The following is a 16,769-nucleotide window of genomic DNA, read 5'->3' as shown; positions in this document are numbered from 1 at the left end:
ACACATACACACAGTCTCTCTCTCTCTCTCTCTCTCTCTCTCTCTCTCTCTCTCTCTCTCTCTCTCTCTCTCTCGCATACACAGGCTCTCTCTTTATTTCTCTCTCTCTTTCACACACACACAAACATGCTCTCTCTCCTTTCTCTTTTTTTATTTCTCTCTCTCTTTCTCTCTCTCGTTCACACACATATGCTCTCTCTCTCTCTTTTTTATTTCTCTCTCTCTGTGTATCTCTCTCACACTCACAGGCGCTCTCTCTCTCACTCTGTCGCTCTCTCTCTCTCTCTCTCTCTCTCTCTCTCTGCTGGGCGTGGAAGTACAGGCTCCTTTCTCTGGCTTTGTTGCAGTAACCTATTTTTAATGTCGCGTGCGCGCCTGTGTGCCGTCCCACTGTAAATGGGATCTAGTGTGTGTGTGTTTTAGACTGGAGCCGGCTGGTGTGTGTGTGTGTGTGTGTGTGACAGGAGCGATTCACGTTTTCATTGAAGGAGAAAGGAGGCGAGGGGGCTACAGGGGGGAAGAACAGGGGTGAGCTCACCTCACTACTAAAGCCCTCGGCATCACTTCCTGCATGGCCAATATATGAGATTGCATATTTTAGTGCTTTTCCTGTTTAACACACCCACTTACACTCAGCAATTGGCTTTAAATTAGCTGATTATTTGGATCCAGTGAGTTAGGAGCAGGAAAGCCACTTTTTGACCAAGGTTTAAGAGCACTGGTGTGGAAGACACTAGAAGTGGGGATAACAGCTGCCTTGTTGCCTGTGCAACCGAAAAAAAAAAAAACATACCATAGGCTAGTAGGCTAGCTCATTAACTAACACTTGACCAGCATAGGGTATGTTTTTAATAAATGACCAGCTGTATTTTTCGCAGTGATGTAGGTAGCACTGTGACAGGTACCTACCATCCAGTCATTGTTTACAACAAACTTACATCATAAAATTTCCAGCATACCAACTGCTGCTAGCTAGTGATATGCATAAAAAAAACAAAAATGTAATTATTACACTGTATTTACATTGGCAGGCTACAGAGCGACTCAGCTTTATGCAAATGAATTATGAGGCAGTGAAGCGATTCTACACTGATTGGCCCAACAAATTAATTTGACCAATTATAGACACAGCGGTCTAAGGTCCCCAACCTTTGCTCTTGGAACTTATAGTTCCTTCATCAATTTATTCCTTCTCAACAGTGTTGAAAAAGAGGGTCATTAACTGGTATTTCTTTTTCCTCTGTCTTATATGACGTAAATGTGCACATATACTGTTGCAATTAAGTGTGGAAGAAAGAAATAATGAATAGTTAATGAGGTGGTTTGCTAGATTAGCAAGGATGCTAATTGACCAGGCTGCTACACACCAATATGCAACAATAGGATGCTTTAAGACAAGCTTGGGTGTCATGAGCGACTTGTCGGCTGTCGGCCGGTTTGAGACAGACAGAGGCAGTGTCTGAAACGTAATACATGCTGCCTTGTCAGGCAGTATTCTAAGGCGGGAAGTACTGAGTCATGTTTGATGCACATACTGCCCGCTTAGGTACCTCCCTTTTGCTGATTTTTTTGAAGGCAGCACAGATGTATCCTTCGCTGCTTCACATATCCCATGGTCCTCTGGGTTAGCTCTGTCTTGTCTGTAGAGAAAAAGCAACATGGTCGAAGCAAGCAGCAATCTGTACCAAAGTAAGTTATTTTTATTGATTTTTTCAATTAACATTGCATATCATATTAAGTGCAATATTTAATATTTAATTTTAATTCAAATTTAAAGTGACAGTCTGTAAGTTTTTGGTGATAGTGTATAATGGCACCAAGGATGCTAAAATTGATTTTAGGACGTTTATTGTGGTCTCTTGAGTTTCTATACATCTCTTTTCAGAGTGAATGAATCTAGGAATTTTTGTGAGAATTCAGTTGGGCTATTTATCTTCAGTTCAAATTTTGCATTTATTTGGTTTAACAATGCATGCATGAGCAGATAAAGGCTAAGCTGACCGTTCTGATAGCTCCATGTTCGCAGCAGCTCTTGTATCAACACCAGTAGCAACACCATATTGCTCAGGTAAAACAGTAAAGGCTGCTATAAACAGAAAAAGGTTCTGGAACCTACCAGAACCCACTCTTTTTTTGTGACTGAATATACGTTGCATTGCAGGAATGGTCCCAGAAGCACACTGAGGCCATTTATTATAATATTTTGCCAGTTTCTTTCAATTTAAAAGAAAAAATCTTAAGAACTGCTGCTTTAATTACCACCTGGCAGTAGTGGTCGATATCCTGGCAGCCTTGGAATCAACGCAAACTGTGCCTTAAATGTGATTCGATTGTAGGTAGCTTCATCACAATGTTGCCTCCACAGGTACTGGCTTATGAGACAACATAGGTAGCGAAGGCTTTGAGGACTTGCCAATAAAGCCAACCTGAATTGTATTGAACTAAATTGAGAGAGAGAGAGAGAGAGAGAGAAAGAGAGAGAGATAGAGAGATACTTAAATACGGGTATAGAGAAACACTGAGGGGAAGAGAGAGAGAGAAAGAGAGAGAGAGAGAGAGACAGCTGCAGGCCCACCGGGTGTTGGACAGAATCACTGAGCTCTAGTCCTGCCAGGAGGGAGTGAGAACCTGATCTTATGAGCCAAATCTATTCCAGACCCTCCTCCCTCTCTCTCTCTCTGCCCTCTGTGACACTCTTTCTCTCTAGACCTCTGTGTTCTAAAGTCTCTCTCTCACTCTCTCTCTCTACACACAAGAAACAAGAGCCTGTTTAGGAACTATGTGGTATTTGGTTGTGGGAGTAAACTACACAAGAGCAGCACAAAGGGCAGCATTCATTTGCCTTAACTGGCAATAAACAGAGTGGAAGAGCAGAGCAGCACTGGGAGAGCGCCTATAGAGGATCCAGCATGAAGTGGAGTGAGTCAGAGGACAGATAGTACGATGCTACGAGAGCAAGAGGGAGAAAAAGAGAGAGAGAGGCTTGAGAAGGCTTTCCTCCACGTGGAAACCAGGAATAATGTGACCTTTTAGATGTCTGATGTGGAGTGATTCACATCCTATAAAAATGAGATTTCCAGTGGAACACCGGTCAGATACGCAGCTATTCCTCTGGCAGCCCATAGAGGGTATTGTTACACATGAAATTTGCAGTCACGTGGACCTAAAAAACAAGATACCAGAGCTGTTTTGGGAATTATTTACTCATTTACTCGGTTCTTATTTACTATATAGCATTAACTGTGTAGTGAACTGACTTGGGAACAACAATCTTTTTTTGTGCCTAGTGTTTTAGCACTTGAGTCCAGTCTTCATCTAGCATCATTATTACCACCATTGTTGCTGAAGTAAACAGTTAAAGTTGCTATAGACAAAAAAAGGGTCCTGGGACCTACCAGACACTACCTTGTTATTAGACTGAATATATATTGCTTAGCAGCAATGGTAGCAGAAGCACACTGATACCATTTATTATAATATTTTGCCTACTCTCCACTCAGTAGCACTACTTCTTTTAACGTAAAAGAAAAAATCTTAAGGACTGCTGCTTTAATTACCATCTGACAGTAGTTGTCAATATCCTGGTTACCTTGGAATCAACTCAAACTTTGTCTTAAATGTGATTCGATTGTAGGTAAAAATGAGATTTCCAGTGGAACACCAGTCAGATACACAGCTATTCCATAGAGCCCATAGAGGGCATTGTTAAAAAAAAATATTACAGTCACGTGGATCTAAAAACAAGATACCAGAACAAGAGCTGTTTTGGTAATGATTAACTTAATATATTGCAATTACTATATAGTGAACTGACATGGGAACAACCAAAAACAAACAACAATTTTTGTGTGTTTGTTTGTGTCTCTGTCTCGAGACCAGTCTTGAGACCATAATTGAGTGGTCTCAGTCTTGTCTCAGACTCAACCTCATTGAAATCGGTCTTGTCTTCTGGAGAGGTGAACTTGGGACCGGCCAAGACCAAAACATCTGTCTTAGTTAAGGTTTAATAGATTGATATAAATAAATTGCTTTAGTAATAAACATTATTAAAGCTGGTGTCCATTAGTTTTGGGAATCAAGGCCCTCTCTGGTGGGAATGGGTAATTGCACAGAAAATGCAGAAGAATCATTTTAAACTGGGTGGAAGTGATGCGGTCTCCTTTCAGAGTGGATGAATCAAAGTTCCCCTTCTGAAGTCTCCATTGCTCCACCAGCGGCTTGTGTTCAGTAAAACTGAGCGGGATCCTCTTTTAGAGGCTGTACATGTGACATAAACTCAATAGCCTTTTCTCGGAGTTGTGTATCAAAACTACTCTGTAGAAATCTTTTTTCACTTTGACAATAAAGAGTTCAGTTGATTCCATATATCAAAAAATCCTGATACCTTTTAAATGCACTGCAGACAAACTAAAAGCCTGGCCATGGATCCTTTAACCAGGAAAATTACCATTATGAAGCTATATATGAATGTGTTGTCACAGTAAATCTGTCTGTGCATACACTTATACTCATACATGTGTTATCCTTGGCAGTGTTGGAGAAAATGGATATATGGAATAAAGTTAGAAAGTGTTGAAATGAGAATTATAACCCAAACATTAACACAAGGCTTTCGTTAAGGCAATTAAACAAAAGGCCCAGTTGGTGTTTACATAATCTGCTTTTTGCCTTAGACTGCTGTTGAAATCTTTTTGCTTTGAATGCAGCCTTTTGTTCGTGTTTTTCATTAGTTTATACCATAGACTGTATATAGCTGGACAGAGCATCGTCTCTCAAAAGTGAAGCCACCACAGGTCGGGCGCCCCCTGCTGTTCGGCTGCAGAAAGCTGTGTAACCCCACCCACCCCCATAGGTTTCAATGGCAAAACAGACAACTTTTAATCACGTTTTTTTCTAATATGCTGTAATTCTACCTCCTTTATTTAAATGCAGCAGCTAGTGTAACCTCAGCTTATATTGTCAAATTTTTATATTCTCACAGAGTTCGTTTGTTAAAACGTTATTCAGCTCTATTCAAAACAGGTTTGGTTATTGTAAAAGGGCAGGTTATGGGCGGGACCAATAACAGACCGTCTGCTCCGCTCCACTCCGCTCCGCAGTCTGTGACCGTGAGGCAGCCCTCAGGGGTGGGGTTATTTAAATGAGTAGGAGCTCTCCACAGTATTTCTCCCTCCTCTGGTCTCTACTGCGCAGACTCTGGTCTCAGAATCGCCAAAATGGCGGAAGATTTTGGCTTCATTTTCATTGAATGAATGGGAACGGCGTCCATCTTTATATACAGTCTATGGTTTATACTTCTCTATTACTTCTGCAATACTTTATTGGCTATGGGTACATCACTGGTGTCCAATGAAAAATAAGCATCTCAATTTTTGTTGATCTTTAGTTTACTACTTAGTTTAAACACACAAACTGTCCTTTACATTGCGTCAAAAATCCCTGATGAACTGACCAATAGAAATTCTCTAAAATTACCTGAGATACAACCTTTTTAACTTTTAATAGAAAACAATGTAAAACGAGTTTAGATTTTTCCTTTAAAGTTGCTGTTTTGGAGATACCTACAATTTATTAAAACCTTTTCAGAAGGAAACACATACACTGCATGAACAAACATATTGCACAACCTGCTTATTTATTTATTCTTTTGCATTTGTTGGAGTAACTGTTTCTACTGTCCCGGGAAGGCTTTCTACTACTTTTTTATTTGCTGTAAGGATTTGATTGCATCCAGTGGAAAGAGTGTTACTGAGGGCAGGAGGTTGAATGGTCCCCACCTCACTGTACCTCATTCCAACTCTGCAACCCATCTCAAATTTACTGGACAGATCACCATCAATCCAGAGAACACAGTTCCACGGCTCAATGATGGGGGATTTATACCCCTCTCTGCTCCAAAGTGTTCTATCCTATTGGCAATACTTTCTACAAGGATTGGTCAAAACATCTATGTACTTTAGATAGGCCTTTTATGTGAAAATTTGTCTCATGTTATGTTAATGCTTCTATTTGTTCCTGTAGTAAGCTGCATCTGACCAGACACTTTTGGAAACAACAAGCTTCCAAAATCCAGTTGCATATTTGATCACTCTGGAAGAATTAATGAAGGATTAGGGAAGATCATTTCACAAGATTATTGTTAGCACATTGTTAGCATTGTCACACACACATGTGTCCATGTTTCAGCCATCAAGTGTGGCTGAAACACTTTGTGCATTAGCAGGACAACAGAAAACAAGCATATTTTTTTGCATGTATTGGTAAAAAAAATAAAAAATAAATAAATTTAAACATGCCCTAAATTCATGATATTCATAAATTAATGAAATGCATGATTAGTCTATGTAAATGACAAAGCTTTTATTTTCTCTTTATTTTTCTTCACTAATTTTTTAACCATTCTTCTAGGAAGACTCCTCCTATGGTTGGCTCCATGTCTAGAGTATGTTTAAGTGTTTCCAAATGTACACCATATCACCCTATATAAGCAGGTCCCCAATCCAGTGAGGAACACCGAATTGGGCAACATCCCTCTCCAGGGCTGGCCTAGGACTGCCTTTAAGATACTGTCTTAGTCTTTGTAATAAATAATTGTATTACACTTAAGGCAGTGTCTGTGGTGTCTTCTTCCTCATCTTCAAGCATCTTCACAGCAAAGAGACAGCGATAAACCCTTTCATACACCTTTGACCACACTTGTATTTGCCTTAGTTGAAAATGTTAGTTGTCTCATGTTTTATGCTGCATTTTCCAATGTTCCAATATACAGCTCTGGAAAAAAATAAGAGACTACTTAAAAATAATGAGTTTCTTTAATTTTACCAAATTCAAAACCTCTGAAATATTATCAAGAGGAAGATGGATGATCACAACTCTGTTTGAATTTTTGCAGCAGGAGTAAAGGCATAAAGTTATCCAAAAACAGTGTGTAAGACTGGTGGAGGAGAACATGCCAATATGCATGAAAAATGTGATTAAAAACCAGGGCTATTCCACCAAATAATGATTTCAGAACTTTTAAAACTTATATGTTTTCTTTGCATTATTTGAGGTCTGAAAGCTCTGCAAAGCTTGTTTGTTATTTCAGACATTTCTTATTGTCTGCAAATAAATGCTCTAAATGACAATATTTTTATATTAAATTTGGGAGAAATGTCCGCAGTTTAAAGAAAAAAACTAAAATGTTAATTTTATTTAAACATATACCTATAAAAAGCAAAATCAGAGAAACTGATTCATAAACTGAAGTGGTCTCTTATTTTTTCCAGAGCTGTATAATCATTAAATATGTTATTTCAACTTTCTAAATTGATTATTTTAGAGGCATACATTCTAAAATCTCTCTGACAAGTCTAAAAAAGATATATATATTTGAAAGTCATAATAAGAAAATGTAAAACATATACAGTACCAGTCAAAAGTTTGGACACACCATAACATTCTTCATTATTTAAAAATTGTCTGCATTATAAATTAATACACAAATCATCTATGAAAACTATGAAAAAATGCATTAGTAAAATTGTTAAACCAGAATGCGTTTTCTATTTTAGATTCTTTAAAGTAGCACCTCTAGTTTAGAGGACAGCTTTGCACATCTTGGCTGGATTTTTTTGGGATGATTTTAAGTTAACAGCTGTGCTGAACTTTTCAAGAAATACTTACTTGTATTTGTTGTCTCTTAATGTGTATCAGTTGTAAAGTTGTAAATAGGTAAAGTTGGTATACAGTGAATAGTCCTATTTGAGTAATGTTCTAAACCATATTTGAAATGAAGAAAAAGTAATGAAGTCCATCAAAAACCTTATGATGAAACTGGCTCTCATTAGGACCGCCCCAGAAAAAAAAGAGCAAGAATTACCTCTGGTTGCACAGGATAAGTTCATCAGAATGAGAAAGTCTGTCAAAACGTTTGACTGGTACTTTATATAAGCAGAACTTTTTTTTTTCACATTAACAACAGTAACTATATTAAGATCATCCATCTTACACACGCTTATAGCGAACTTTTCCAAAACACACTCAGACAGCTTTTAGAAAGACATTCATTTTCATTCTTTTTATTTTCAGATGTTTCAGCAGCTTTTACATATTAAATCTTCTACAAGTTTTGCTTGCTTGTCCTCGTGACATTTTCCGGTTGTGCTCAGTGGGTGGAGCTCACACGTGACTGCAGAGTGGATTTGGTTTGGGTGGAGGACGGGCCAGGGTGAAGAAGAGGCAGAGGGGAAGGGGGTCACATTGCCTCTTTTAGGTTTGTGTACAATCAAGTGTTTGTTAGTCGGGCTCTCTGGGCTCGATGCTGATGGATGACGCTTTTCCCACCGAGCGAGAGAAAGAAGAAGAGCCTGACGAAAAAAAAAAAAAAAAAAAAAAAAAGCCTGGAACACATTCAGAGAGAGGACAGATGACCAGGCCCCTGGAGAGGGCGTGCAGCGACAGGCACTTGTAGAGGCTGCTGTGAGGAGCGAGGGATGGAGGGATAGAAGAGGAGGGAAAGGAATAAAGAACTGGGGCTTTGGTCTAGAAAGAACTGAGAAGCATTTTTATACACAGACGCATTACTGTACATGATGAGAACACAGGTCTGGTGTCCTCTTCGTATAAATAAGAGAAAGGAACGCATAAAGTGATCAATTAAATCAAGAAATTACATTCTCTAAGGACTCTGGGTCCTGGAAGACCCCCTGCACAGCACATTTTAGGCTTTGTTTAGAATGCCAGGCCAAAATCAGATTTTTGTTAGATCTACTTTGTATCCAAATTGATTTTTGATAGTCTAAACAGACAAAAACCACATTAAATCAGATTTAGGCAAATCACACACAAAAATATTTGAACAAAATCAGAGACGTGTCTCAGTCTGGAGACTCTGGACCTTTAACTGCTCAAATCTGATTTCAATGCATCGTGTGCATCACCTAGAATCCAATATAGATACGGTTGTGATGATGTCTGAACATGCAAATCTAATCTGATCACTTGAAAATGACATACGATGCATACAGTCATCTAACAGATCTGATTTGTTAAATAAACCAGATTTCCCTGCAGTCTGAACACAACATTAGCATTTCTGTTTCTGTCATTAGCTTTTTAGCTCATTAATATGCCACTTCTAGTTATGTCTTGTTCACACTTAAGATACATTTACATTACAAGCCTCATTAATCAATTCAGATTTTTGGCTCAGATCAGATTTGGCTATCCTGACACTTTACATTCATAAATGTAAGTGATTTGTGTCTGTGAACAAATCAATCTCAGAAGCGGCGTGCACACACACAGTTTACTGTGCCGCACTGTCCGTTTTGTTCCAAATTCCAACTCCCTGCCAGAATGTTGTGAAGGACGTTTTAATATCAATAGTTTTTTTATAATTAAAAGCAACAGGAATCACCAGCGCAATATGTTGTGCTCATAGTGCTGTGTGACGTCAGGTTTTGGCAGGAAGTCAAAATTTAGCGCAGGGCTGAATGATGATGACGGCACTAATCATATGCTGAGCGTTCACATTCATGGTACAGACCCATAAACTGGAGACATATCCAATCTCAAACCCCGTTTTGAAATGTGTAGATTGTATCCAGACTGACAAAAACACATGAAATCTGATTATTGCAAATCAGAGCCAAACCACATTTAGAGGTAATTTAATATGTGATTACAGTCAGAACTGTACAGAAACAGAAAGTATGTCTTCTGGATCTGTCTAGATCCTCTGGACGTCCCAATCAGATTTCAACGTGTCTTTTGCGCTACTTACAAAAATAAACAACAACTTATCAAATCCAGAGTGATGAAAGTGTAAGGATCCATGAAAACCACCAAAGGTTAGTTAATGACACCGACCTCGTTACCGCAGCAACCAATCCAGATATGCTTGTGATGTCTATGCATATCTGACACACAAGCTCGAAACACACTAATCTGATCTGGTCACTTGCAAATAATGTTTCATTCACATGTTAAGTAAAAGTGATCCAAATCTGATTTTCTTACATCTGATATTTAATTTAGGCAACTCACACAATCTTTTAATGTGACTTCTATCTGACATCTGACATCTGATTGGTTCACACTTTGTAAGTTGCATACATGCGTGACAGAGCAATGCTTCGCGTTAAGTTTCACTTTAATTCTTGTCAGATTTTCAAGATCTGCAAATGAGTTTGGGCTGCTGCTGAGCTTATTACAGAGAATTCACTCCAGCTTGCTGAAAAGGACAGGTTATTCAGCCATGGTCAGGATTTTATTTTATTTTTTTTCCTTTGAGGCTGCAGCCGTAATCTGAAACTGCATTTGAAATGAATACGGAACACTGCACGGAGACACAAGTTTGTAATATTGTTGAAATAAACACATCAGTCCATTTAAGGCCTCAAATGACTGCTGCTGTCCATTTTCTCATTTACTTGCACTCACTTTCTCATCTCGCCATCTTTTTTTTTGTCTTTTCATTCTCCTTGACTTGTTATAAAATGTTATAAATTCTAAACTGACCATTAAGTCACTTTGCTGCAAATTACATACATATTTACTGGATTACTGGATACTAGATACTGAACTGACCAGTTTTGTAATTGAAAATATCCAATTCAGTGTGTCACCTATGACATAAAATAATAAATTTGACGTGTCCACACAGCACTGTAAAAAAAAAACAATAGATCTGTGTCACACAGAAACAAAAGAAATCAGATTTACCTCATTTACTTCCAACCTGTAATATGAACATTAAGTGGCCTTAAATGTGCAGGGCTTCAGGGTCCTCCAGAACCAGGGTTGGGAATTACTGCTCTAGAAAAAGTATATAAGCCATATAATAATGTGGAACTTTTTTTGGGCTGTCTGCCATCTCCACACGCAATCACAAGAACCCAACTTGCGCCTTTTTTTTTTTTTTTTTTGTTAGAACCTCCACTGAGAATTCCACAGATATGATGCTCACACAGCATGATAACTGCAAACACTGCGCAGCACTTCAGCTCATATAAAACTCAATGAAAACATGTACTAGAACACACACAGAATGGTAGAGCGCGCACACACACACACACAAACAAACACACACACACATAGCAGAGAGCCTGAACTGGCAGGATTCTCTCCTACGACTACTATACTAATGATTACTACAGATCGCAAAGTGCCGCTATGCGTACGCAGACAATCAACAGCTAAGTGCAATGTCGCATTATGGAAATGATAATTGTAGTGAAATTAAAAGGGCTTTTTTTTTAGGGAAAAAAAAAAGACTTTCACTTTCTGGGCGTATTAAAACGTAAAGGTAGAAAATTTTCCCTTCCCCCATCTGCGTTCATACACATTCACACACATTTACATTTACACAGGAACACTGTCATTCCTTTTTTTTTTTTTTTCTTTTTTTTTTCCCATTTTTCTCCCCAATTTACACGGCCAATTACCCAATCCACTCATTAGGACTCCCCCTATCACTAGTAATGCCCCAACACACCAGGAGGGTGAAGACTAACACATGCTTCCTCCGATACATGTGAAGTCAGCCACCGCTTCTTTTCGAGCTGCTGCTGAAGCAGCATTACCGAGCAGCCAGAGCGGCTCGGCTCCGGTACATCAGCTCACAGACGCCCTGTGCTGCAGACATCACCATAGGAGTGATGTGGGGAGAGAGCGCCATCTACCCACCCAGAGGGAGCAGGGCCAATTTTGCTCCCTCTGACGCCGGCAGCTTGATGGCAAAGCTGCATGAGCTGGGGTTCGAACCTGCGACCTCCTGCTCATAGTGGCAGCACTTTAGACCGCTGGACCACTCGGCGCCCGAAGGAACACTGTCATTCTTACTGCTTTTGTACAAAACACAAGAAAAGAAGAAAAAAATAAAGAAGAAAAAAATATACATTGTGTTATCCCTACTGTACACACAAACACAATTCTATTATTGTTAACAGCTCGATTGCTTGATACAGGTCAGCGCTGTGCAAACTCGTCTTGTTTTAAAGTTTATTTTTTTAAGACATTCTTTTTAAGATATGACATTCAGAGTTTTACTGACCCTTGGGTAAGACTAAGAGTGGCCATTGGCTGAGCCTATGAATACGGAATGTACTCACACACACACATACACACACAGGCAGGCAGACAGGCAGGCATTCGGGCAGACACACGCACGCACGCACACACGCTCCCCAGAGTTTGTCTGTGTCTCTGTTGGTGGGGTCGTGCGGGTTGACCCCCACACACACACACACAGCAACCAAGCTGACATTTTCAAACTGTATAAAGAAAAAAAAAAAAAGCAGTCCATCAGAAAGTTAAAAGAAGAAGAGAAGAAGAAGAAGAAGAAGAAGAAGAAGAGAATTGACACAGCCTTTAAAGCAAGCCATCTCAGGATTAGGCCTTTCCAGTACAGCTCTTTTTTGCCTGATCTCTGATACTGGGCTCTCTCCCATTAGCCATTAGATCACAGCCCACATTATATGTGTGCATGTGTGTGTGTTTGTGTGTGGACCCTGAGTGTGGTCAGAATAATAATAATAAAAAAAAAACCCCACACCATCAGGAAAACACACCGCCGTCCTCCCACAGCTCAAGCCCAGGCCCAGGAACTGACTGAGCTTTTGCCATTCAGGTGCCGGGCCCCTCCGAACTCGCTGCTGCTGTTCCTGTTCCTGCTGCTGCTGCTGCTGGCTGGTGTCAGTCCTGCACACGCAGGCTCACTAGCTGGTGCTCCCCCCACAGTTGAGTTTGAGGCTCTTCATTTGGTGCAGGAGCGTGTCCTTCTCCATCTGGGCCTCGGCGAGCGCCATCTTGGTTCTGGAGAGTTCCTGCTTCAAACACTCGTTCTCCTCCACCAGCAGCTGTGAAGAGGAAGATGATGCACAGGGGACAGAGTTTAGACAGTGGTGAGCTGGGAAGCATATTGCATCTCGTATGCATTGTATACTGTTAATAAATTATGTTAATAAAATTAGGGCAGGGGTCAAAATGATGGCACTCTTACTGTAATTTATACCACAAAATGAACAGCAACAGACTGCAGCTGAACTTACAATAATACAGATTCTAGGACTACAGCTATAGCCTATAGAAGTAGTGGGCAACAGGAGCAAAAGGAATTACATATTGGAATAATTAAAATAGTTAATGAGAGGGACAACATGTTCTGCAAAGTAGGCTGTAACTATTAGTCGATATAAGTCAACCAGGTTAATCATTTAAATTTGTCAACTACTAATTTCATTGTCGACTAATTGTTAATCTGTAACAGTACCGCATTACACAAAGTGCTGGGGATAGAAACGCAATGGGAGAAATAGGAGAAATGGCTTAACTAAGTCTGTGTCTCCAAAAAAGTGCCCAAACACAACAGATTACATATTTACTCACTAAGTATAAAAAATCCATGTTTAAACAACATCCAGACATTTAAATTCTAGTTTCAAGTTTGTGTTTAAACAAACGAGACTACTGGTATTCTTTAAGCAGCCACGTTAAGTGGCTGGTATTTCTGAGGTAAAATCATGTTGAGCAGTGTTTAAGGTCATTGTTATGGGTTGTTGAAGTATCCAGCCTCGGCGCAACTTCAACTTTCTCACTGATTCTTGAACATTGTTCTCAAGAATCTGCTGATACTGACTGAAATCCATGTGCCCCTCAACTTTAACAAGATTCTCACTACCTGCACTGATCACACAGACCCACAGCATGATGGAACCACTGTGTATTTTACTGTGGGGAGCAGTAAAGTGTTTGTCTTACAATGCTGTGTTTTCTTTCTGCCATGCATACCGTCCTCCAAATAACTCAATTTTAGTTTCATCAGTCCACAGCATTTTATTCCAAAATGAAGCTGGCTTGTCTAAATGTGCTTCAGCTTTAGCATACCTCAAGCGACTCTGTTTGTGGCGTGTGCTCAGAAAAGGCTTCTTCTGCATTACTCTCCCATACAGCCTCTCCTTGTGTAAAGTGAGCTGACTAGTTTAACGATGCACAGTGACTCCATCTGCAGCAAGATGATGTTGCAGGTGTTTGGAGCTGATCTGTGGATCGACTATGACTGTTCTCACCATCCTTCTCCTCCGTTTATCTGAGATTTTTCATGACGTGCCTTAACTAGAACTGAGTCTGTGGTTCTTCCATTTTCTCACTATGTTCCTCACAGTGGAAAATGACAGGTGAAATCTCTGAGATTTGAGCTTTTTATATCCTTACTCTAAACCATGATGATGAACAATCTTTGTGCAGGTTATTTGAGAGTTGTGTTTTGAGGCTCTCGTGTTTCCACTCTACAGAGAAGATGCAAAGAGGAGAAATACTTGCAGCTGGCCACCTTAACCCTTTCTCATAGTGTATGTAGGTCAAGGGTCAATGAGTTTACCAAACAAATTTTGTGTTCAAATAATTAGTGCTAAAGGTATTTTTGCACACTTTCTGTAAATCCTATAAACTTCATTTCACCTCTCAAATATCACTGTGTTCGTCTGCTATATGATATATTTAACGGACATTGCTGATCTGAACAACCAATAATTAATAATGGACAATTTTGAATCGCCACACTGTTGCGTTATTGGTTATTTTTTTTAACCACTAATGTAAATATTTTTTGGACAAAACAATAAAAAAACAAACCTAACCGATATGGCTGACATTTACAACAGGCTAAAGAGCACTCATTATGGAAGTTTTTACACAAGTGATTCCTGGATCAGACTTCTTACTGGTCCAGGGGATTAAACTAGTCCAGAAAATTGACCCACACCCCCGTCCGAGTGCGTATACTTATGGGTTTGTGCGTCCGCAAACCTGCGTCGCTCCTCAGTTTAAACCGAGAAGGTGAGAATGAGTGGGCAGGAACATGAGGCCCAGCGGACCAATCACAGTCAACGCTGTCCGTGATGCTTAGTAACATTTCTGGGAAATTGTGCATCAGGCTGTGGTGTAGGCTACGGCGTTGGCAAAGGTAGGGCCATAAGCTCTCCCTTATGGTAAAATTTGCTTTTTTGACAAGCTGGGGTATAGAAGCAGTTTAATGCTTTTTTATTTCCTAACAGATTAACCACCATATTGCCCACTACTAGGTTTTAGATATTAAATAAATAAGTAAATAAATAAATCAATACAAACTTTCTGCGTCTTACAAAGCTTTCACTTTCCTCTCCTCTGTAGATTCACTTATGTTCATCTAATAGAGCAGTACCAATACCAATTTTATACTGATTCTTAAGGTTCTATGAGGTAGAGAAAGTGGGAAAATACTACACAACAACAACTGAAGTAAATACAGCTCTGGAAAAAAAATAAGAGACTACTTAAAAATGATGAGTTTCTCTGATTTCACCAAATTAAAAACCTTTGGAATATAATCAAGAGGAAGATGGATGATCACAAGCCATAAAACCAAGCTGAACTGCTTAATTTTTTCACCAGGAGTGGCATAAAGTTATCCAAAAGCAGTGTGTAAGACTGGTGGAGGAGAACATGTCAAGATGCATTAAAACTGTGATTTAAAAACAGGGTTATTCCACCAAATATTGATTTCTGAACTCTTAAACCTTACATTTACTCTTTACAACTTTGCATTATTTGAGGTCTAAAATACATTTCTCATTTTCTGCAAATAAATGCTGTAAATGAAAATCTTTTTATTTGGAATTTGGGAGAAATGTTCGTAGTTTATAGAATAAAACAACAATGTTCATTTTACTCAAACATTAACCTATAAATAGCAACATCAGAGAAAGTGATTCAGAAACTGTAGTGGTCTCCTATTTTTTTCCAGAGCTGTATATTTTAGCAAAGCATAACTGAACAAAAAACTGAAGCACTAATTATGCTGTAAAGACATGTCAAAGCGACGTTTTTGTTCTTCTCTAGTAAGAGATATGTTTATCAGCTAGACCAGCCATATAGATGAATGTTTAGTGTTCAGTTAATGCCAGACTGCATCTGTAGACGAGGGCTAAAGTGAAAGCTTGAAAGACTCCAGATGTTTTCTCCAGATGCTCTAAAACGGGTGTACAGAGTCTGCAGCATGCAGGAATCATATTCGAACAAACAGCTGTGTTTATTTTTCTCTATACCTTGTCTTTACTGGCGGGGAGGGGGCTTGTGGGTGACAGAGGTGCAGTCTGAGTGGCTTTCGGCTCACAGGCCACGCCTACGGGAACTTCAGGCACAGAGCTGAGCCTGCTGTCAGTCACAGGCCCCGCCTTCTGAGGCTCTGCCTCTGCAGCACGCTCAACTGTCCAATGGGAGAAAAAGGGGAGGGGCCAATACAAAACAGGCATCATTCTGTCAGTCACAAAATCAAAAAATAAGAGGCAAAAGTTTTTTTATAAAAAGGTTTCAGTAAAGGCCAGTGAGGTAAATCGATAGCGTAAAAACATGCAGAGAACAAAAGGAAAGAGAACATCCAAGAAGGAGGAAAGCAAGGAGAGAAAGAGAGAGAGCAGCAGAGTGGGATGAGTAACCTCCAATGTGGAACGAGCCGTCATCTCGGCGGTGCACCAGGAGATTGTGGATGTGTAGGGAGACGGGGGTGGGTTCCGGCTCTGACGGGTTATCTCTGGGACCATCATCCTACATCAAACACACACATAGCAGCCAGCTTTAGCAGGATTATGTGATTTACCATAAATGTTGCATGGAAAGGCATGTAATTCCTAATGTAACCTTTCTATAAATATTTAGAAATTTTAGAAATACATTTACCTCAGCAGTGCTGGGGTTGACAAATATGAATACACATTTTGGATTTATTTTTTATTGAACTACAGTTAGAA

The 16,769-nt window shown here is 39.6% G+C and overlaps 1 protein-coding gene across 5 annotated transcripts in view; it reads right to left on the bottom strand.

Moving 5' to 3' along the window:
- Nucleotides 1–8,031: 8,031 nt before the first annotated feature.
- The window catches only part of uhrf1bp1l (UHRF1 binding protein 1-like), a 66,997-nt gene continuing 58,259 nt past the window's right edge, over nt 8,032–16,769 (bottom strand). For all 5 annotated transcript variants that reach the window (XM_015604735.3, XM_015604737.3, XM_015604739.3 and 2 more), the window contains 3 exons: nt 16,458–16,566; nt 16,068–16,228; nt 8,032–12,842 (listed from right to left, as the gene is read on the bottom strand). In XM_015604735.3, coding sequence (XP_015460221.3) covers nt 12,702–12,842; nt 16,068–16,228; nt 16,458–16,566 — 411 coding nt within the window. In that variant the 3' untranslated portion in view covers nt 8,032–12,701. The remainder of the gene's footprint in view (nt 12,843–16,067; nt 16,229–16,457; nt 16,567–16,769) is intronic.

This window comes from Astyanax mexicanus, chromosome 2 (genome assembly GCF_023375975.1).
Source record: "Astyanax mexicanus isolate ESR-SI-001 chromosome 2, AstMex3_surface, whole genome shotgun sequence".
In the NCBI taxonomy this organism is placed as follows: Eukaryota; Metazoa; Chordata; class Actinopteri; order Characiformes; family Acestrorhamphidae; genus Astyanax; species Astyanax mexicanus.
This window is presented reverse-complemented; position numbering and strand designations above follow the sequence as displayed.